The sequence below is a fragment of the Leptonychotes weddellii genome, chromosome 8, assembly GCF_054177405.1.
Source record: "Leptonychotes weddellii isolate Sample4059 chromosome 8, ASM5417740v2, whole genome shotgun sequence".
In the NCBI taxonomy this organism is placed as follows: Eukaryota; Metazoa; Chordata; class Mammalia; order Carnivora; family Phocidae; genus Leptonychotes; species Leptonychotes weddellii.
Genome location: NC_138376.1, coordinates 22,103,130 through 22,126,877, shown reverse-complemented (window position 1 = coordinate 22,126,877; position 23,748 = coordinate 22,103,130). Strand labels below are relative to the sequence as shown.

At 35.0% G+C, this 23,748-nt stretch overlaps 1 protein-coding gene across 3 annotated transcripts in view; it reads right to left on the bottom strand.

Moving 5' to 3' along the window:
• Nucleotides 1-23,748, bottom strand: part of EXOC2 (exocyst complex component 2) — a 155,893-nt gene that overhangs the window by 46,301 nt on the left and 85,844 nt on the right. For all 3 annotated transcript variants that reach the window (XM_081827797.1, XM_081827799.1, XM_081827798.1), the window contains 5 exons: nt 17,903-17,983; nt 9,247-9,392; nt 9,031-9,112; nt 8,137-8,239; nt 2,736-2,854 (listed from right to left, as the gene is read on the bottom strand). In XM_081827797.1, coding sequence (XP_081683923.1) covers nt 2,736-2,854; nt 8,137-8,239; nt 9,031-9,112; nt 9,247-9,392; nt 17,903-17,983 — 531 coding nt within the window. The remainder of the gene's footprint in view (nt 1-2,735; nt 2,855-8,136; nt 8,240-9,030; nt 9,113-9,246; nt 9,393-17,902; nt 17,984-23,748) is intronic.

The window sequence follows — 23,748 nt, the reverse complement described above, 5'->3', positions numbered from 1 at the left end:
TGGGTTAGCCTGGTGATGGGTATTGAGGAGGGCACATTCTGCATGGAGCACTGGGTGTTATGCACAAACAATGAATCATGGAACACTACATCTAAAACTAATGATGTAAATTATGGGGATTAACATAAGAATAAAAAAATTAAAAAAAAAAAGATGAGCTATGAACGGATAACTGTCGAAACTAGGTTAGGCACATGGGAGGTTATCTTATCATATTTATTTGGAATTCTCCAAAATAAAATCATAAAAACTCATTCTGATATGAGCTCAAAGAACACACCAATTTTCCAATTAAAAGGCTCTCTATGTTAGGATTATCTATGCTGTTTATGATAGTATTTGCTGACGATAAAAGAGAGCATGTTCTTCTGAATGTTGGAAGAAAAATTAAAATATAACCTACGAATATGTAACTAATATATTCAGGAAATTTACATTGTACTGTTTATGAAATCTGTGGAGTAAATTCAAAGAGCTGTAAACTGTTTTTCTTTCCTAATCAAAAAGACCAACTTATGAAAATAACTTTAAGTTCATCACTAACAAATGTACATTCTTTTCATTATTTCATAAGTGATGAGCAAGTTATTCAACATGCATTGTCAGTGAATTAAAAAGATAGGGCTCCAGTTACACATAAGCTTTCACCATTTTTTTTCCAGACATACTCATTTTAAACAGTTCTGGATGGATACATATAGCAATACATAACATCAAGATGGCAGGGAAGGAATCCATCAGGTATCCATTTATCTTCAAGAAAGATTCAGACCTTTGGCAATGGAGTATTGGTTATATTTCAGGTATCGAGGTGACACTAAGATATATGAAATTTCTTTTTTTTTTTTTAAGATTTTATTTATTTATTTGAGAGAGAGAGAGAGACAGCGAGAGAGTGAACACAAGCAGGGGGAGTGGGAAAGGGAGAAGCAGGCTTCCCGCTGAGCAGGGAGCCTGATGTGGGGCTTGATCCCAGGACCCTGAGATCATGACCTGAGCCGAAGGCGGTCGCTAAAACCAACTGAGCCACCCAGGCGCCCTTAGGATATATGAAATTTCACAGTACTTTTCCAATTTCAAGTAGTCTATATGTTGCTCTTGCTCTTTAAATCCAAACTACCTACTGGGTATCTTCCCTTGCATGTCAGACAATGCCAAATCAGTCTGTCCAAACAAAAGGAAAAAAAATGTTTTTCTCCTCTATGCTCCCTAACTCAATGGTGCCATCATCCTAACTAGTTGCTGAGGTCAGGTATCTGGGAATCACCCTTGACCCCTTCTTCCTCCTTCAATCACCAAGTCCTGTCAACTCCAATTTCTGAACAGCTCTTGAATCCGTCTCTTTCTCCACATCCACCATGTCCATGGGAGATGAGATGCCTGAATCACCACAGCAGCCTCCTAACCAGCTTTACTGTTCCAGTCTTGTTCCCACTCATCCATTCACTACATGGATTAAAAAATAAGTCTCAGTGGGTCTTTCCCCTGCTTCAGACCCTTAATGGTCAGCCCAATGTCCTCTGGATCAAGTCCAAAGCCCTTGAAGGGACTAACAAAGTCCATGCAAGACCTGGCACCACCTAACTCTAGCCTCCACTCTCGCCACTTTGTGTACTGAACTCCAGCCACAGAGAATTCAGTAGCCATCTCTTGCTTGAAGCCCTGTGCACATTCTATTTTCTCTTCCTGGAATGGTCTTTATCTCTTTCCTTTTCCCCTCCTCTATTTCAACCAATACAGATATCCTTCAGATCTTGGAATGTCACTTCTGTGACCTCAAAACTCTGAATCAGATGCTGTTCCTAAGTGCTACCACAGCAGGAGGAACTTCCCAGGCTTAGAAAGTAACACTGTATTCTACCAGTCCACTCTACTTTTCTTGTCCATCTCCTCCCCACCCCTACCCCCCACTATTTTATGTCTCGTGTGAGCCAGGCCCATCTGCCATACTGACCACTGAATCCTTAGCACCCAATAGTGGCCAGCACACAGCAGGCACTGAATACATTCAGTATCTGTGGGATGACAGAATTTTACAAATAAATGTTGATAAACCTGCATGTGAATGCAGCTGTGACTTCTTCCTTTAAACTTACTTTACAGCCTTTGCAAAGGTTGTTTCTTTTTTCAGACTAAAATTGTCCCAGCAGGCTACTTCTCATTCTTCTAGCTCTGAGAGAACATGGAGCCTTCTCTGAGACACCTTCCCAAATGGACCATCTAAAGCATTCTCCTCAGTTCTCCTCCCTCAAAATATTGTGATTTTTCTTTATATCACTTGTCAACAACTTTGTATGTAGTTAGGTAAGTGTTTAACACCATAAGGGCAGGGACCATGTCTGTTTTATTCACCACTGTCCATCTGTACCTGGCACATGGTGGGGCTCAACATATATTTGATGAATAGTGAGTGGACTACTACCATGTATTAAAGACTAATATTTCTACCACATCATGTTACTTCCCATAAAAATTTAACTATTCCTTAAATCAAACCTTCGTCAATACTGGCTGTCAACCATAAAAATACAGGTATCAAGAGAGTTTTCTCCCTTAACCTGTTATTCACTCAGGTATAATGCTGACCAGTGGCAAAAACAAAAACAAAATAAATAAAAAACAAGTACAGATACAAGAAAATTAATTAATCATCCCCTTAATTATTAAGCATTTCCAAAGTGCATTAAATCGACAATAAAAAAATAGCATAATGACTAGAAGAGAAGCAGCCTTGCCTTTCAAATCTTGTACATATCCCTCTTTGCAGCTGTGCATGAGCTGAAGGATCCACCTGTGTTGGGCGCCAATACACTGCCAAGCAGGATCACCCAGCGCGTGAAGGTCAGACAGGTACCTGAAAAAGCAAGGCCAAGAATGACAAAGTAGGCTTCTGTAGAGCCATGAGTAAGGACAAAAGGAAAGCTAGCATACTCTTAAGTCATTACCTTTTTTTTAAGAAAACCTAAAATTTTATCAATTAGTAAAGCACTTGTCAACATCAGTCTTCAATACTTAATTCTAAATGAAATATATTCAAATTTCTTTTTACGCGATTAACAATAAAACTATATTTTTAAAAAACAAGGACTTTATAAAAAGACAACCAAGAAGACAAAGACAACTTGCAATGATCCTAAATACTTAGTGTGGATTTATCTTTGTATCTACATTTAGTTCACAGAGTATTTCCATACTTAGTTCTCAGTCATTACAGAAAACACAAGTGGAAGCCAGCAGAGGACACCTAGTGAATATTTTTTTGATTTCAATTGTTTTTTAATTCCTTTCTGGTCTGAAAAATGGCCACTAGATGGCAGTGTGACATTATTTTTCTATGCAACCTAATCAGGCTATTTTATTACATAAAGAGATTTGGTGACAATAAGCACCTCTAACATCTGAACTCTATTTTCATGACTAAGAAAACATTTCTCTAGAAAATATAGTATAGACAGGCATTTTTCTTAGTTTTTTAAATAGTCGTTGAAATATTCAAAGTCTTCTTTGTATATAAAATATTCAAACCCGGATTGAAAATTGAAATATATTTCAGTTGAAAAATTTTTGACAAATATTATTCAAGATTTGGCCCTCAGCCATCACAAAATATATAAACATACAGTAGTCCCCCCCTTGTCCACAGGGAATATGATCCAAGATCTTCGGTGGATGCCTGAAACCACAGATAGTACTGTACCCTACATATACTGTTTTTTCCTATACATACATACATACCTATGATAAAGTTTAATTTTTAATTTGGCACGTAAGAGATTAACAACAATAACTAATAAAAACAGAACAATTATAACATAATATATGGTAGTAAAAGTTATGTGATGTGAATGTGGTCTTCCCTCTCAAAATATCTTACTGTACTGTACTCACCATTCTTGTGAGGATGTGAGATGATAAAATACCTAGTGACGAGAAGTGAGGGGAATGATGGAGGCACTGATATGTAGCACTAAGCTACTACCGACCTTCTGACTGTACTTCAGAAGGGGGATCATCTGCTTCTGGACCGCAGTTCACCATAGGTAACTGAAACCACGCAAATGAACCCACAGATAAGGAGGGACTACTGCAGTAAGTTAAATCCAATTAAATCAACTCCAAAAGTTGAATTTATTGTCTTGACATTATTTTTAAACCATAAGCTATCTGTTGTCTTGGGGTTAAAGATTTTTGTTCAATGATAAATTTTAATTAATGGCCACAAGCTGTGACCTCTAGCCAAATTCTAATCACTGAGGGATACACCAGATGCTTCTCTCCCACGTTCCTCCAGTACTAGGTATTTCCTTACTCACAGACATCTCAATTAGCCGCTAATTAGAGGAGAAACATTTTGTAGTGAGTTAGCAATCAATAAACTGTTGAGACATCTGACATCACATTTAGGAACTATCCACCCTTACCTTTACAAGCTAATGCAGACAGCCTGGGCTCTAAGCAGAGCTGGGCATTTGATCATCCTGCAAAAGGGCCCCTTAAACACTGGGGGTTCACACTGTACAAAGATGCCTCAAAGTCGGCCCAAGAGCTGGACCTTTTACCCCTCCCTGTCTATTTATAGGCTGCAAATAGGCTGTATCTGTGTTGAGAAAGGGACAAATCAATTAACAGCACCCCAAGAATAAAACTACAGTCTAACAAAATACATTTAGCCTGGCATAAATATTGCAACCCAATATGATTCCTCCTCTCACACAAGGCTTTTTTCATCTGGAATATAAATATGACAAATAGTACATTGTGTCATTTGTTTGTAAAAACGTGATTTTATTCTTTCTTGTTGGGGATAATTTGTCTTAGCATTCTCCTTAGAGAGGTTTATATTGCCTCCAAATACTTCTACAATACTTTCTCCTAACACTTTCACTCATATAACATCCTCAGATTTAGTGTTAGTAGTAAAGTATAGGAATACTGTTAGGAAAGCTGCTTCCTTTTAATTTTTAAACTACTGAATAGGAATACAAATGGTCCATTACAAGAACTCAATATAGCAAGAGAAATCAATAAACTCTTTTAATGACTTTTAAAATCATACATTTCTTTAGTATGGTGACTAGGTCCTTGTAAAATTTAACAATAATCCCTTATATCATCTTATTAATGGGTATTACATTAAAAGAGTTTTATAAAGAACGATAGATGTGTTCTCTTGGAAATTCTACAGTGTTGCAGTTCAAAAGTACAACCTGTGGGTAGGCTTTTCCTTGGTTAAATGACTTAATCCAATAAATTTCTTTTCTTTTAGTATGTAGTTTAACAAAATACAATTGACCCTTGAACAACATGGGTTTGAACTGTGCCAGTCCACTTACATGTAGATTTTTTATAGTACTGTACTGTAAATATATTTTCTCTTTATGATTCTCTTAATAACATTTTCTTTTCTCTGGCTTATTTTATTGTAAGAATAGAGTATATAACACATACAACATACAAAATGTGTTAATCGGCTATTTACATTATTGGTAAGCCTTCCAGTCAGCATTAGGCTATTAGTAGTTAAGTTTCAGGGGAATAGAGTTATATGTGGATTTGTGACTGGGCAGATGGTTGGTGCCCCAACCCCCACACTGTTCAACAGTCAACTGCAGTTTCATTTCAAAGATTTTTGTTTAAAATATGGTACATGTTACTATTTCTTCTAAAACTATGTATCAAAGAAATTTGACAGCTTTTTTAGAGGGGAAATGTAAGAAATGCTAATTATGGCTATGATGAGCACATGCTCAATATTTTAAAATTTAAGCATTATACTCTTAAGCCATATTCTGATATGATTTTTAACAATTACTAGGGATAGGATCACACTCATATGGAAAGAAGCGTATAACATAACTTCATCTCTCACTAAAGCTACAATAAGGAGAATGAAAATAATCAAAAGTTTTTAAATTAGACAAGACAGTAAACCAAAGTGAAACAATACAGTAGTAATTTGATTTTCAATCACACAATGCATAACTTCAATTATGGAAGAGATATCCAATAAAGATATACTTTGCTTATGGTAAGGCGGTCTCCATCCCTACTTGATGCTCATAGTACCTACTGTCATAGATCCCAAAGTCCAACAGATATTTGACCTGGTTGTGATGTTGTTTTTCTTATTAATAACCAAAAATTAATTTAAAAAGGATAATAAAATTAATTGCTCAGTGTCTTCTCAAAGCGTCAAAAATAAAATAATGATTACAAAATAAGTAAACTACTTGTATTCTTGTTGACATTCTTGTTCTTTTCCCTTAAAATGACAGGAAAAAGGCACCTAAATAGGTCATTCAAAAAATCTTTTTTAACATTTTAACTAGTCATAAGAACTACACATTTGTTATCTACATAAATGGTAATTCACTAAATAAAGAAATCATACATTCAATAAGGATCAGCCTATTACTACTGGTAAATTTAACAGCATAAATATAAACAGGTAAATAAACACAAAGCACAATTAAGTACCACAGTGGAACACAGACAATAAGACGCTAACCAGCTGTGTATCCCTGGACAAGAGGATTAACCTCCCTGGAACTCTGTTTCTTTGTATGTTTGAAAAAAAAAAAAAGAAAGAAAGAAAGAAAAGAAAAAGCAGATGGATAACTAACATGTAGGTTATTTCTAGCTTTAAATTTCCACGACTCTAAGTCAGAAAAATCCCCCAAATACATTCTTTCCTATGGAGACAGCTTACAGAAAAGCAACGATAGGCTTTGAGAGCAGACAAACATGAGTCCTATTTCCAGCTATGTGCACTGAGCAAGAATGAAGTCTGAGGTTCAGTTTCCTCACCCATGTCACAGGTATCGGACATACGCCCCTTCAAGGCAGCTGTGAAGATCAGAAGTGGTATACACAGCGCATCTAAGATGATGCCCGACTATACTACCGACTCCCAGTAGCGGCAGCAATCAATGTTAGTGCTCTCTATTCCTGTTCTAAAGCCTCTTGTCCCTTTCCTCTTCGGTGACACAAATGTGCTGACAATGACAACGGCTCATGCTGCCACTGCTCTCCTAAGTCACAAGAACACAGGTCTGAGTGTGGACCATTGTCCCCTCCCCCACGGCAAGCACTGCAGCTTTCAGGCTGGACCCTCTTTTCATACCTGGAAATTATTTTCAATGGTCATATGGTGATGACAGCTAAATGCATAAATATATACAGTCTATTATTTTATAAGTACTGAATATTCAATAAACTTCACTAATTAGAGAGGGCATTAAGTTTGGAAAATAACAGCTTATTCTGAGAATAAAAGCCACATTCAAAATATGCCAGCAGAAAATAATGTTAATACTTTTATTTTTAAATCATAGATATAAAAAGCTTGTAACTTATATGCTTTGTCTCCAAATCCTGGTATAAACATCATATATATGTAATTTATTGACTACTTATATGCCAGGAGCTATATTAAATCCTTAAATGTATTCTTGATTATGTTTGCAACTACCCCGAGATGCAGATTGTGTTATCATACCATTTCACAGATGAAGAAACTGAAAAGAGAATGCAAATCACTCAAAGGGAACAGCTAGTTTCCTAGTTTCCATTATGCTATACTGCTTCCTTCTAAGGCCTTCTCATCACACCCTGTGGTATCCATCACTTTTTACATTATTGCAATTTTTTAAATTTATTTTTTCTTTTTTCTTTTCAATACCAAAACCTTTCAAAATTTTCTCCACCATTGAGCTATGGTCCACTTTTGAGGCCTGAAGAATTTCCCACCCAGAATGACAGTGTTGTACTCTAAACCATACAGGGAGCCCCTGCCAGCTTGTGGCCTGTGGGTGCCCACAGAGCGCAACACCCACACTGTCCTGCTAGGTTAGGTAAGCCATTATTGAGCAGGAGGAAGAAATGACCAAGCAACGAGGTTACTTTCCCTTTCCCCAAATAAGCAGAATTTTCTTGCCCTGAGTACTCCCAAATTTATTAGTATACAAAAGAACTTCGGTGTCCTATAGTAGATACCTGTAAATTTTTGCTATTTGTCTTCCCTCTCACCATTTCATCAATCTCCTAATTTCCCCCAAATTAGTTTTAAGGGTTAGATGATGTATCTGGTACTATACAGATACATGTGATTTATCAAAATTCTTGCAGAAGGTTTACCTTATATAACGTTTTTGGTCATGTAAAGTCGATGGTGTCTCAAGCAATTTAGCCAGAAGTAATTCTCTTAAAGCTTCAATCCGTGTTTCTACTTCAGCATAATCTATTTAAAAAGGAAAGAACATAAAAGATTTACAGAATGGAAATTTAAAATCAAATTATGGAAAGCAGAACAGTGACTGCATTGGGGGACAGGGGTTGACTAAGAAGAGGCACAAGGGAACTTTCTGGAGTGACGAAAACATTCTGTCCAGGGTATGCGTTACATGGGTGTGTGCATTTGTCAAACTCACTGACCTATAATATGTAAGGTCTGTGCATTTCATTGCATGTAAATTTACTACAACAAAAAAATTAAGTTTACTGAGTCCTTATGGATTTCATTTAGGAATTTATTAGAGCCCTGTGATATTTCTCCTAGTTGATAAGGCATTACCACAGGACATTTTAGGCTTTTCTTATTTTCTATAACTCCTGCACTCGAGATAATTTCAAAAGTTGTTTAGTTTACTTTAAAATAAGGTTAGAATTCACTAAAAATGGCTTTTCTGAAGAGAGAAGATTAAAATGTAAGTTTCCATCTATAGCCAAATTTTATAGAAAATATCCATAATTGATTCTTTCCAGTAAAAAAGATTTTTTAATGGCATCATGGTTAACAAAGGGCAAAGAATGTCCAAGACTAACCTATCCTAAACCTATCTAGCCATGGTTTTTCATTTTCGCTACATCTTGGTAAGAAAAGCCATGTTATTTTTGAAGTAATTGTTTTACATTTTTAAAAGAGCACCATATAAACAAAAACTAAAATGCACATGATTTCTTTGCAGAATACATTCTACATTCTTCCTGTAAAAAGAAGTAGTAGATCTAAAAGTAATAAACAAATCTTACATTTTTTGAAAACTTGCACCTCCGTTTTCCCAAAGAGTGACTTGGCCTTTTCATAATCATTAATAACCACATCATAATCACCCTTTAAAATAAAGAAACATTTTGGAGACTGTCAGTAAAGTATCATGAACACATTTGGTTAAGATCAAAAAAAATCTCAGTAACTCTTTAAAATTTATGACATCGTAACCATGGGTACATAAATATGTACTCTACCTTTTGAATATTCCTTTCAATATTTAGAGGAAGGTTGAAGAGAAACTTAAATCGCTGAAGCACATTGAGTGCATTTCTAGTGGAATCTGCCTTGTCCTTTCGACCCAATACTTCTTGAAATAATGTGTCCGCAGTAGTACTTGCTCCTATTTTAAAAAGACCAAAAGAAGCTTAAATAAAACAAAATGATAGGCTGCTATTATAGCTTTACATTAAAACTCAACAGGCTTGGGGGGTGGGGTGGGAGGGATGGGGTGACTGGGTGATAGACACTGGGGAGGGTATGTGCTCTGTTAAGCGCTGTGAATTGTGCAGGACTGTTGAATCTCAGATCTGTACCTCTGAGACAAATAATGCAAGATATGTTAAGAAAAAAAAAAGAAGAAGAAGAAGAAGAAGGTAGCGGGAGGGGAGGAATGAAGCGGGGGAAATCGGAGGGGTGGACGAACCATGAGAGACGATCGACTCTGAAAAACAAACTGAGGGTTCTAGAGGGGAGGGGGCTGGGAGGATGGATTGGCCTGGTGGTGGGTATTGAGGAGGGCACGTTCTGCATGGAGCACTGGGTGTTGTGCACGAACAATGAATCATGGAACACTTCATCTAGAACTAATGATGTAATGTATGGGGATTAACATAAGAATAAAAAAAATAAAATAAAAAAAAACTCAACAGGCTTTTTTAAAAGTTAGCTATTTTGAAAAAAAAAATAAATAAATAAATTAAAAATTAAAAAAAAATAAATAAAAGTTAGCTATTTTGGAGATCTTTTATGGTTTGCTAAAATACATTTCCACCTTGCCCACTAAGTCTTTTCATATGTTAAAAATAGTATCCGATTAAAAATAACCATATCTACCAGGACCAAATAAAATCACTAATTGAACCTACATTTATTTTAGCTACTCTTCCAAATTTTATAGCAATTATGGGTCCTTAGATTATTTCATTAGTTCAGATAATAGGTTAAAACACACATATACACACAGGCACACACAACTACACGAGTTAAATTCTCTGGATTTAATATCTGTACTATATGGTAATAAAACAAGAAAAATATTTACCTTTCAAAAAAGTTGTTCAAAAGAAATATTTCAGAACTAATTCTATTTCTTGGTAAAGTTATCTGTTTATGCAGCAGGCACAAATAATTACATAAGCAACTTAAATGACAAATTTTAACATACCATTAATGAATACTTCTTAAATCAGCTAATTCAATTTATACACAAACAGGATATTTTTTATATACATATATATATTTTTTAACCTAAAAGACTTCAAACTATACAAATCACTATAATGAAAGAATTGCTTTAAAGCAAAATTTACTGTGTACAGACAGTTTAACTTTTTCAACTTGTGAAATATTTTTAATTAGCCACAAGAAAAGGGGAGAAAAAGGATAACTGTTTTTGGTTGTTTGATCGATGCTCATAAAAAGTTTCTACATTATCTGGTCTACTGACTATACTTTAAGCAAAGATGAAAAAGTTACCTCAGTCTCACTGGGTGGCTTGCATGCCATATTCTCTAGTCTACACTGTGGGTGGCCTGATCGTGTTAAAAGTTGTCTTTGTAACGTAATTGTTTTATCTAAATAATGTTTAAATTTTCTTGAAATTTTAAAGACCTAATAGAAAAACTTTGTCAAGATAGCTGTTTTCACCACATGCTTTCAAATGCAGAATACTAAATTTCTGTAAGATGAGAAAAAATATATTCCCTTCTTCCCACCAAACTACATAATGGTAGCTAAATGAAGTATCTGAAATCTGATTAGGGTTAAAACATTTTTCTGCAAAGAAAATTAAGTATTTGTTTATCATTTAAAAATATAAACTTCATGATTTGAGGCTTCATAAATGAAAAGATACATAAATGCCACTAAATATTTCTAAAAGGTTGATTACTTATATGTGGCCTGTGGATGTTAAATTCACAAGTACTTTTTTTTTGCACAATGAAAGAATTTGGGTCAAAAGTATAAGTGTTCAAAATTAGACTTTGCTCACTGTATTTTAAAGGTAAGAAAGAAATACCAACTAATAATTTTAACTCCTCTAGAAAGTATGAAAACAAGTATGAGTAGAAAATTCACTTATCATTAAATAAAATAAACATTTTATAGAGAAAAATTTATAGGAAGAAATTATAAACTATAAAATTATAACTTATTTATACAGAAATGTATATATGGAGAATTTTTAAATATGCACATAGAGAAATATGCTATGAAATCATAATTTTAATTTATAAATAATTTCTATCCATGAATTGTTATTGTGTTATGAATTTTGCCACATTCACAATAAAATTTTGGGAGTTTATAACTCTTTGATAACTGGATAATTATATCAGTAATAAAATAAATGAAAGCAGTGAAACTAAGCAGATAAAAATCACCAACAGCTCATAAAATGCATTTTATGTCTTTATTCTCTAGGGCTAACTAATAAGAAAAACAAAACCACTAAACTCAGTGGTGGTGTTCACACACAAAGTGACACTGCAGATAAACCATCAGTCAGACATCTGCCATGTCTCCCAGGAACAATTTCCCCCATGTACCCATCCATCCACATCTTCACTCCACCTTCTCACATTGAGAACACCTGGTTTTAAGGCAGCTGGCAGGGGTTGGAACAACCAGTGTGTACTCACAGAACAAATCGAACGGAGCGACGTGATAGTGAAAAACATGACTTAGGTCTTACAGGTTGCAGAACCAATCCAGCCTTGGGCAACTCTAGGCCTGAAAGTTGGTTGTTTCTCCTCCGAGGGATGTCACAACACCAGCTCACTGGACTGTGACTATCACAGTCTCAGTTACAGATGCACCGCAAGCACCAAGAGCAAGGCCCCTATATTACAGGCACTGGGCTGCCACTATCATAGTCAGGTCAACAAGAGCTGTAAAAATTTTCCTCAGTGTAAGATAGGAGAAAGAATGAAGATGCCGTGGAAGAAGAAAAAACATTTTAGCCTCTATGGATCCCTTATAACCTAAAAAGAGTTTTGGGGAGCTTTGGTGGTTAGCATAAAGACATACTACACATACATACAATATGGAGTGCTTACTCTATGCTAGGTGCTATTCTAAAAACTTAGTAAGTCTTCTAAATTCTTCTAAAAATATGTATTAATTCTTAATTCACTTAAACTTGTTTATGTCCCTAAAACAGGCACTATTCTTAACCCCATTTTATAGTGCAAGCAACTGAAACAGAGAGAGGTTATTCAACCTGCTCAATGTGACACACAGTTAGGATATAGTAAGAGGTAGAAAGATATTTATGGGTACAACCCTCAGGAATCTCAAACCCAACAAGTTATAAGTCGAACTGAATATTTACCTCTTTACTCTTCTCCTTATGCCCCAAACCTGTTCCTTCTTGCTCTAGTTGAGGCCAGAAATCTGAAAGTCATCACTGACTACTTTTCTTCCTCCTTCCCACAGCAAACTGGTAGCCTTTCTCATCTCCTTAACATCTCTCATCTTGCCATTTGCTCTACCTTCATCATCTCTGTGTTGGTTACAAGTCCTCCGCACTTCATTCTTACATGACAACTGTGCACTTCTTTCTGATGCCTCTTCTTGTCTCTAATCCAGCTCTCTCCTAATCAATTCTCTATGCGGATGGCAGAATATTCTTTAAAAAGTTCATAATGTCACTTCTTTATTTAAAATCCTTCAATGGCTTACCAACAGTCTTCAGGATAAAGACAAATTCTACTACACTACATAGAAAGCTTATCCTGAGCAGACCCCCATCTACCTTGCAGTCCCACATCTGACATCTGCACATTACCATACTGGATCCTGGTTCCTGGACTGCAGGAGGTCTCCTCCCTGAAGACAGGGACTTCCTCCTCATGTGGCTTGCCCTGTCTGGGGCACCTGTATCCACTTGCCTGCCCACATGCCAACCTCTGCTTGCCTGGATACTTACTACTCATCTTTGAAGGCTCACATGACCCTCTCCTGAGATTCTCTCACTCCACTTTTCAATGAGGTACAACTTGTGCAGACTCCAGATGTACCCCAGGATTACCACGAGCAGACAATTATCATACCATAATTTAATCAACTGCTTATCCGTCTTCTCCATTAGACTATAAACTCTTAGGAATAATTCGTAAGTACTATCTTCATATCCCTGGGATGGAACTAACATGCTCAATAAACACTTACAGAGCAAGGACTAAAAATAAGCCTCTGAATCAGTATCCAGTATTCTTTCTACTTAGGTGGTGCAGTACAGTATAAGCCCCTTTTGGCACAGTGTCCAGAACCGCATAAATGGCTATGCAAGATGAAACCACATAAACAATCTTAATAATTAATGGGAAAATTATGATTGTTCTGTGACTTTTAAAAATTTTTGTTGCAACATTAAAAACGTGCTTACTGTTGGTCATAAATGAATAAGAAAATGAAAAAAAGTAAAACCACTATTTACTTAGTACTCTACGATGATTTAAAACATTAGAAACATTGAAAATACTAGTGTTCTATTTCTTTGTAAAAAATTATCAAGACTGCTTGCTTTTATTCGTCATAAAATTGGTAATACGTATCAAGCATCTTTTCTATACTTTGATAAATTACCTTACTCCTTTCTAAATTTATCCTTTGTACTCTGAATGTCATTGATTGTCTCTGAGCACTCCTTTAAGCATCAATTCCCCTAGGATGTTTTCATCCTTTTCTTCATACTTTCCTCATTTCCACTGATAAATTCACCTTTATCCAGTTTCTCTGGCTGCACAGCTCAAGTCTCTTGAACAGCGGCAGTGCCTACATCCCTACTGTCAGCTGCTTCTTCTGTAACTCCTCCAGTCATGGTAGATTTGAATTTCACTTACACTGTTACCACTTTTTTTTTTAACGCACTTTCATCTTTGTGGGTCAATCCCCTCTTTGATTATCCATTTCTATAAAAAGCCATATGAGTTTATGTCTGGGGGACAAGGAGTCCACACAACTATATGCTTTGTTGTCTGTGCATGAATATATGTATGGTGACCAGTCACAGATTCTGAAGAAAAAGAGGTAACTGCTCACTGATCATCTCTCACATCTCTTATTTATGGAGTGATCTGTGGACTGAACAACTAGCAAGCACTTTTGTACTTTATGCAATTATGACAAATATACTGCGATAATGGGAATCTGAACCATGTTGCTGGAGGACAGGTGTATTTAACCAAACTGTGGTGACTGAAATTCATACCTCTCAAAACCATGCACAGCAAGCTCTGTTGGTAGTTTAAAGTACAGATTAGAAGCCAGATATCTAGATATAAATCCCAGCTCTGCCACTTACTGCTTATATGACTTTAGATAACTCATTTAATCTTCCTGGGCTTCAGTTTTTCGTCAATAAAATGGAAATAACAGGGGTGCCTGGGTGGCTCAGTTGGTTAAGTGTCTGCCTATTGATTTCAGCTCAGGTCTTGATCTCAGGCTCGTGAGTTCAGGACCCCCATTAGGCTCTGCGCTGGGTATGGAGTCTACTTTAAAAAAAAAAAAAAAAAGATATAACAGCACAAGCCTCATAGAGAACTAAATACATAGAGAATGTTTAAAGCAATACCTGAACCTTAGTGAGCACTGTAAAAGTTTTAACTATTAACCACCACAGCTGCTACTATAAATACTTATATAATATTGTCTATACCTGCACTAATATGTAGCTACTAGCCACATAGGGCTATTTCAATTTAAAGTTAAATTTATTAAAATTAAATAAAAATTGGGGCGCCTGGGTGGCTCAGTCGGTTAAGCGGCTGCCTTCGGCTCAGGTCATGATCCCAGGGTCCTGGGATCGAGTCCCGCATCGGGCTCCCTGCTCAGTAGGGAGCCTGCTTCTCCCTCTCCCTCTGCCTGCCTCTCTGCCTACTTGTACTCTCTCTCTCTAATAAATAAATAAAAATCTTTAAAAAAAAATTAAATAAAAATTAAAAAAGTAATTCCTCAGCAATATATAGCTACATTTTAAGTGCTCAATAACTATAACTGCAAAAGTTCTATTAGACAGCAGTACTCTATACTCTTGGAATAGGTAAGGACATAGGGTTGGATATGTGAATTTGATATAAATTAACAGTCATCCCTTCATCCCTGGCTTGAAATCAAGAAGGAATTATTAGGTTCAAAGGCAAATATAAAAAACACATGTCAAGGAAAATAAAAAAAATTTCAATGAAAGGAATCAATATTGATATATTCTGAATAAAATGGACTAAGTTTCTTATAGTCAACATTACCCTTTAGAAACTTAAGGTGAAAGAGGTTGCCCTTTTGAATTTTGAAAACTTTCATTTAAAATAACTCAGGAAAAACACAAATTGGTACATAATTATACATAAGATTAAAGCATTAATAATAACCTAAGCAAACTAAACTACATTCATACTCATCTATTCTTTCCTTCTTTTCCAAAAGAAAAGAAATTAAATTTTCCATAGTACTTCTATAATTATTTTTGAGAGACAGCATGTGCATGAGCTGGAGGGGGAGGGGCAGAAGGAGAAGAAGAGAGAGAATCTTAAGCAGGCTCCATGCTCAGCACAGAGCTTGATGTGGGGCTCAATCTCAAGATCCTGAGATCATGACCTGAGCTGAAACCAAGAGTCTGACACTTAACCAACTGAGCCACCAGGTGCCCCTCTATAATTTTTTTTTTTTTTTTTCTGATTCTCCAGCTTCCAAACTGTGATAGACCCACCAGGACAAAGGACATGTGTACAGGGCAGGGGCCATATGTCTTCCATCTTTGTATCTCACACTGAACCAAACATGGTACTTTTACACAACCAGTCTTAAATATTAATGTTTGTCATGTTGACCTGAATTAGCAAAACCTTATCCTAAGATAGCAAACATCAACATCAAGTTCATTAAAAATGTTTCCAGAAAAAAGAAAGTGTTATAAAAAGGAATATATTTTAAGAAAAATTTTTACACCAGAAAGCCCTGAAGGAGAGTCTCATAAAGAAATGACTAGTTAAGCCCAACTTTATCGAAGAAGAGTAAACTTCAATGAAGTTAATATGACACATTTCTAGATAAAGTCTGTGGTTATAAAGGAATAGAAGTAAAATAATTTCCCTTACAAATTTTATATCACAAGTCCCAAAGGAGGATTTCCTAAACTACTACTTAAAAGAAAAAAATTATGTTAACACACTGTGCTAAACCTACCACATGAAACAGATCTTAATTTTTTCCAAACCTTAATAAGTATCTATTTTCTTTTACGGATACAACAATATAATTACAATATCAGCTTGTCCTTATAAATCACTTTTTTAAAGTTACCGAAATAATATCATTTTTTTTACAGATATCATGGTTTGATGACAAGTTCTCCAGTGAAAATAGCATCCCTGAGTAGAAATACCTTTCTAAGACCTTAAAATGTCTGACTATATTAATACAGTAATAGCTTTTGTAAATGTTTGAGTTGAATTCAGAATATATTAATTTCAACTAAGCAGGTGACTTGGTTCTCAGACAAAAACAAGGCAAAATCTCAAGGCAAAATAACAACAACAACCCACCACCACAACCACCAGAGGGAAATATTTAAAGTGCTGCTAAACTCATAAATTTAGGATGAAATCAAAGTACTCAAATTCTACCAAGGAAAGCCTACAGCAAATTAAAGCTTCTTTCCAGAAAATATTTTATCAGGGATCCCAGGGGTTTAAAAACAGAGATTTATCAAAAAAATGTTCAGAAAGTTATCACAGGAATAAATTAAGCTAGAAGTCCAAAACTAACTCAATATCACAATCCTGCATTCACGGAATCACTAAAGATCTGATGTAAGGGTTCTTAAATGTTTTAGCTATTCTTAACCCTATTTCATGGGGAAATCATTTGCTATACTTATATTTAAAAAACAAAGGAGATTCCCCTGGGCACTATTGCTCCCTCAAATGTTTACTATATGAGTGAAAGAGGATAATGTACTTTTAAGCTGCTAATATTATAATAGGAATTGATTCATCTGATGAGCTTCTTCCAGATCATTAGGATCAGTAGCTGGGGACTAGAATGTCAGGGGGGGAAGAAAAGATATAAGGCAAGTGGTTGGGACCCAAAACTTTGTATATATATCAGGTTCTTTTGGCATACAACTTTTACAAAATGTCTCAGAGTTAGAAACACTCTTAAATATGAAGCTGCCTTAAATTCACTTTGGAAAAAGTGATGGTATAGATAAATCAATGACATGTAAGTGTTTGTCATTCTAGGAGCTGATATTATTTGCTGTAACACTGTTAGATATATGAAGATGTGTTTCAGGGTTCTGGTCAATGGCAATCCTGGCTATTGTTTCAGCACTTATCTCTCTTTGATAATGTTATTTATATACTGGTCTCTTTTATGGTAGCAAGTTTCACTTCTTGGAAGCATACTGGTTTATTTTCAAATTATGATTTCTTATAAATAAAATGCAAACAAAACAGAACGTTCATTTTCCATGTTTTTATTCCTTTATATTTATTAAATCATTACTATTTAGAAATAAATATTAAAATGCAACTCACCGCCTGTTCTGTGAAGCCAGGTCCAAGAACTATATTAAAGCTTGTTATAAAGTCCATAAATAGTTTTGGGTAGTAGGACAAAACTTACTGTTCAGAACATTCTCCAGTTTTTGCGTCATGGATCCTTCTACTTTTTCCGTTCCATCCGCTTCTAGTTTTTGATGGATAGCTAGAAAAAACATCTAGTTAAAGTGTGGGCTATTTCAGTGGGTGGGAAGACATTACATCAAAATGACATTTTTAAACAACTTTAAAAAATGGTCATATTATTTTCACTGCTGGAAAGAAGCACAAACATGCAAAAACTCTGCAAAGTAACCAGCAGACACCAGTCTACGTTACTCATAGTTTAATACTATTAAAATAGTACAGTAATATATATACTCAATTATCTGATCATCAAGGTTGAGTGGTAAAAACAGTTAAATTAAAAAAGAAAAGTGAGACTTAAGTAACTAATATATAGGAAAGTCATTTTTATTTCTGTTTCACCATCTGCAAAATAGAAATACTAGTATTTGAAGTATACCAACCTCAAAGTATTTCATTTCAGCCTTAGATATAACGTGGCAAAATACATATTATTCATGTTTTCTTCATTTGTATTATTATTTCCCTGGAATTTCTCAAGAACTATCCAGTAACATCTACCAATATATCAATTTATGAATATACAAATTATATAGGAGTATTTTTGCTATTATTGGTATGTCTGCATGGTTCTGATAAACATTATTAAAAAATCACTTAAAAATTTACATTTAAAAATTGTTCTACGTAGTGTAGGGTAGGTTTTAAACAGAGCAAATCAGGCTTACCTAGGTGAAGCACTAAGAAAATTTTCAAAATGAAATGACCAAATATAATTTCAAATTCAAAATTCTGACATAAATAATAAAACTAGCAAAACAAACATTAATTGAGCCATGATCATAAATTAATCACAATGATAAATTTCTAATGCATATTGCTCATCTGGAAAGAAGTCAATGATGTATGTTCTAATATTATTTCTATTTCACAGAGGAGAAATCCATTGCTCAGGGAAATTAAATACGTTGATCAATGTCACAAAGCCAAACCCCAAATTTGAACTCATGCTGTCTAATCCCAGAACAAAAAACTTCACCCCATATTGCCTGTATTGCATAGGCAAGCAACTTAACCTCACATCTATAGAATAAAAATAATAGACTTATTATGTTAGTTGGGAACTGCATTCAGTTGCAAATAAATGAGACCTCTCTCCAAAATAATAACTGCTAAATACCCAGGATTTTATTCTTCTACATAACTTCCTTCAGCAAAATTTCAAATATAAGATGTGTAACTCCATGGGCTTCACAGCCTGTACAATGAAATTAACATCACTCTGATAGTAGCTATTCTCCAACATTCAAAGAGAATGTCAAACTCTTCTTAAAAGGATTTTACAGGTTCTGCATCAACCCATCAGTCATGAGTGGTAGATTTATTCCGGGGGGGGGGGGCAGGGGGGTGGAGAGGGGGATGTGGTCTGCTTAGGCAAGAAAAAAAGAAATGTTTTGCTTTAATCAATCACAGTTTTATTTGTTTCCTTTGACTCACTGATTAGAAAATTCTGGGTAAAATTCAGTGCTCAAATGCACTATAAAAATATTCTCAATGCATAATAACATCTACTTTTCTGCTTCTTTTAATTACTTTCTAATTTTGGTCCTGCCCTTTTTTAATACCTTTTTTTAGAGTAATTTCAAATTTTGTTTGAAATTTATAAACAGACTGCTTCTCTATCAGAGAAACACATTCAAAGAAAGAAAAAGAAATCCATTTGGGGAAAAAAAAATCAGCCAGTATATTCTCGTCTTGGTTGATTCACGAGTGAAAAGAAAGTTCTTTATTTAATGTTTCAAATTTGGATTATGTGGTGATAGTGACATAAAATCAAAACCTAAACTTAACCTGAACTTAAGTTAAATGGAAAATAACTTCCCTATCTTTAAAGATATGAGATAAAAATTCCCAAATAGAAAAAAGCTAAACTGAAAACACTGCTCACATTATTCATTTAAATGCTGGTGTAATTTTCTGACAATCTTGTTGCAAAAGAACATGTGGCACACATTCTATTTTATTAAGGGGGCATTGCATAAGGTTCTTCCATGGCAATATGACATTGCATCTTATAGTAGCCCTGCTTCAAATGTTGCTTTCTAAGTCAAAACCATTAAAGGATATCATGCAGTCACATTTCTGTTGCTGACAAAACCCATCACTGATCAGCAGGTCAAAACGAGGTAAGCCTGGCTCCCCTCAGCTCAGTTTACAGCCCTTTTTTGCTGACAAAGCAGCTTCCTGCCGCCCATCTCCACCACAGCAGAGCCACTGTCAAGCTGTCAGCCAAGCATGAGGACCAAGAGGCACTGGGATCTGATAAAGGCAATCTTATTTTCCAGAAAATTAAACCAAATAACCCAATGTCTGGTTCACTTGACCTTTTATTTTCTCTAAAAACATTTTTAAATAGTATAACTCAATAAGCAACTTGGTACATTATCACAGGTTTGTTATTGTTTCTAATCTATTAAAACTTAAATATGTGAAGCAGTTGAACACCATAAAACTGTATTTGGGAAACAAAAAAGTATGTATATAAAAGTTCTATTCGAAGAAAAATCAGAGTTATAGAAAGACAGCCTACTGATTCACTGAAATTGTTTTAACTCTAATTAAATGTGGACATCAAATTTGCAGATTTCAATTAAAAAATTCTAAGTATTTGTCTACGCATTTATACAATGCCATTATTAAATGAGGCACTAAGAAATGACATGTGTGTATAGGCAGTGTCTATAAAGATTTATGTCAGGTACACTGTGATCCACATACTCTAACCACTATATATTACTACTGGCCTATGAGACAGGACTATTCAAACTAGGTCAGAGACTAGCAAACTGTTTCTAAAAAGAACCACATAGTAAATATTTTAGGCTTTGTGGGCCACATAGGGCCTCTATCACATATTCTACTTCCTTTTTTTTTTTCCAAAGAAACCTTGAAAAATACAGCCATCATTAGCTCCTGGCCTGTACAAAGACGGGCCATACCTAATTTGGCCCACATGCCAACCTCTGAGGATAATACTTACTAAAATAGAAGACTAAGATGAGTTAGAATGAAGTGTCTTAAAAATTTAAATTTGTAGAGAGCTTTTCAAACATTTAGTTCCTACTTCTTACTCTACCAAATTTTTATGAAAGTGACAAAATTTTATAAATTACATTTAAATAGGTTAGGTAATCTATGAATCCTTTCCTCAGTTATACTGGAAAAAAATAATAAAATAATTACAACTATTACATAGACGGCTAAAAGGTATAAAGGATTCTCACTTAGAGAATTGGATCGTTGATAACCATTACTGCCTATAACCTTCATATAACAATAGACACAACAGAATGTGCCAAAAAATCGGTTATGGCTTACGCTGCCTCAAGTAGCAACAATAAAAGTAACATGAGAGGAAAGGTCAATTGTGTAACCTGTGTTATTTACTCTGCTTTGGCCTCTTTGCTCAGCTATTCTTTAATATAACATAAATAAAAGTAATTCATACAGTTTTGGTCCATAATTGTTCTTAAAAGAAGCAAGTGATAATGCTGGACTTGCCAGTAAAAAACCAAGAGATTAGACAGGTGACAAGCTCAAGGAGCATTCAGGGAAATGGTCACCAAAACAAAGGTGATGATCAGAAGGCACTGAGGAACTGAAGAATGCCTTTAATGATATGAAAAGCTCCACAAACATCACCATGGCCTGCGAGAACTCATGTGAAAAGAGTTGGTAAGAAACTATGGCTCAAGACTTCAAGGAATGAAGAGAATGGCAGCGTGACTGCCATGGAAAAGTAACACAAGTTGCTGGGAATATTTTTGCAGGATATAGTAAAGTAAAAACTACAATAAACACACTGAGATTAACACTGGCAGATAAGTTATACCAGACATACCTGTCAAGTTCTAATTAAAATATTTATGGATATACACAGGGAAAAAGCAAACTGACAACAGCATAAAAATTTAAAGATACATAAAAGCCATACTGTCTACCTGACCGGGAGGGATGGAAAAACACCCTTGGATGCATATGAAACCGTCCACTCAATCAAAGAGAACACAGATGATATCAAAGAGCAGAGAAAGGTGTTTATTTATACTCTGTCATCTCTATTGAGCCTAGTTCTGACAAGAAACATCTAATTTTTTCATAACTATCTTCAGGACTCTAACTCTGTGCTCCCCCATTTTTCTTACCTCTAACAACTCCTTTCCCTTTACCACCATTTAGAGACCACATTTCCCAACACCCAGAATAGCAGGAAACAGAAGGAAACTAGTTGAGGCATACGACTACTGGGCAACTTAGCAGTGTACTGAAAAACAGAAAAAGTGCTGGGTACCATACAGGAGAGCAGAAATAAAGGAGTAATATTTTTATACAAGGTTATTCAGAAACAAACCATAAATGATATCTGTCATAACAAAGGAAGTGTTAAAAACTGAAGATATGAGTCTACAGATTCTAAAAGCTTATCAAGCATTGGGAAAAATGAATAAAGATAAGACCTACATTCTAATATATCCTGAAAAGGTGTGTTTTTTTGTTTTTTTTTGGTTTTTTAATTCAAGTCAAAACAAATGTATCTTTTAAGCATTTAGGGAGAGAGAAAAACAATCAATTCCTTTATGAGTCATAAAGAATTACATTGGCTCAGGATTTCTCTCTAACACTAAAAGACACTGGGATCAATTCAGAAAACAATTCTCTTATAGCCAAGAGGTTGTTCATGTATGAAAGCAAGAGACATTTCCAGACATGCAAGAATTAAAAAGCTCTAGCACAAAACAAAAAATTCAAATATAGAAAAGATGAAATACAAAATGACTTGCAATAAAAATGAAAGCCAATTAAATTTATATGAATATATGGTAAATTTTAATTAACTATGGTAAAAATGCTATAAAATTAAATGCAAAAGACAAAAATAAATCTAAAAACATAATAATAAAATGAAAAAGAAAAGGTAAAATAAAAAGGTAGTTAACTTCAGGTTAAATTGAAATCAGGGTAAAGGAAAGAGCATAAGAAATAAAGATGTCCTAAACTGCTGTCATACACAACAGGAGTCAAAAGACAACCTATGATAGAATTTAAAAACGTTTCTTCCAAATCTGGAATATTTGCAACCTATATGGCACAAAGGGAAAAATGAAAACCAAAAAATACGATACAATAAAACAAAAGGAAAAAAATGTCAGTTATGATAAATGTACATAACTTAAATTTTTCTACTAAAAGGCAAAGACTCTCAAAATGGCATAAACATATAAAACTCCTACCACACGCTGCTTACAAGAGATGCCAAAATCAAATTTCTAAAGGTTAAAAAGAATATGATGTATAATATATTAGGTAAATGCATACAAAAGGAAGGGTATGAAATATTAATGTTATTGTGTAGTAAAGAATTTAATCTTGCCCCCAAAGAGGTCTGCCCTTTGACCTCAGCTCCTGAGAGGTTACCTCTAAGCTCTCTGAATTCTTACCTGATAAAAGTATCTTTGTTTACTTAGGGGCCTTGGGCCACATCAGATAATCTAACAATGTGATTTATAGTGAGGACTCTGGGTCACTCAGCATCAGCCCGACCTTTCCAGAGGGACTAGAAATGGAGGTCAGCCACTGGAAGAGCCAATTATTTCTATGTGACAGAGCTCCAGTAAAAACTATGGACTCCAAGGCTTAGATGAGATTCCCTGGATGGCAATACTCCACGTACACTATCTCACATCATACCAGGAAAATCAATGCCATCCATGACTCAACAATGAGAGGGCAACTTTCACTCCATGCACAGAAATTTCCTGGACTGTGCCCTAGGCATCTTTTCCC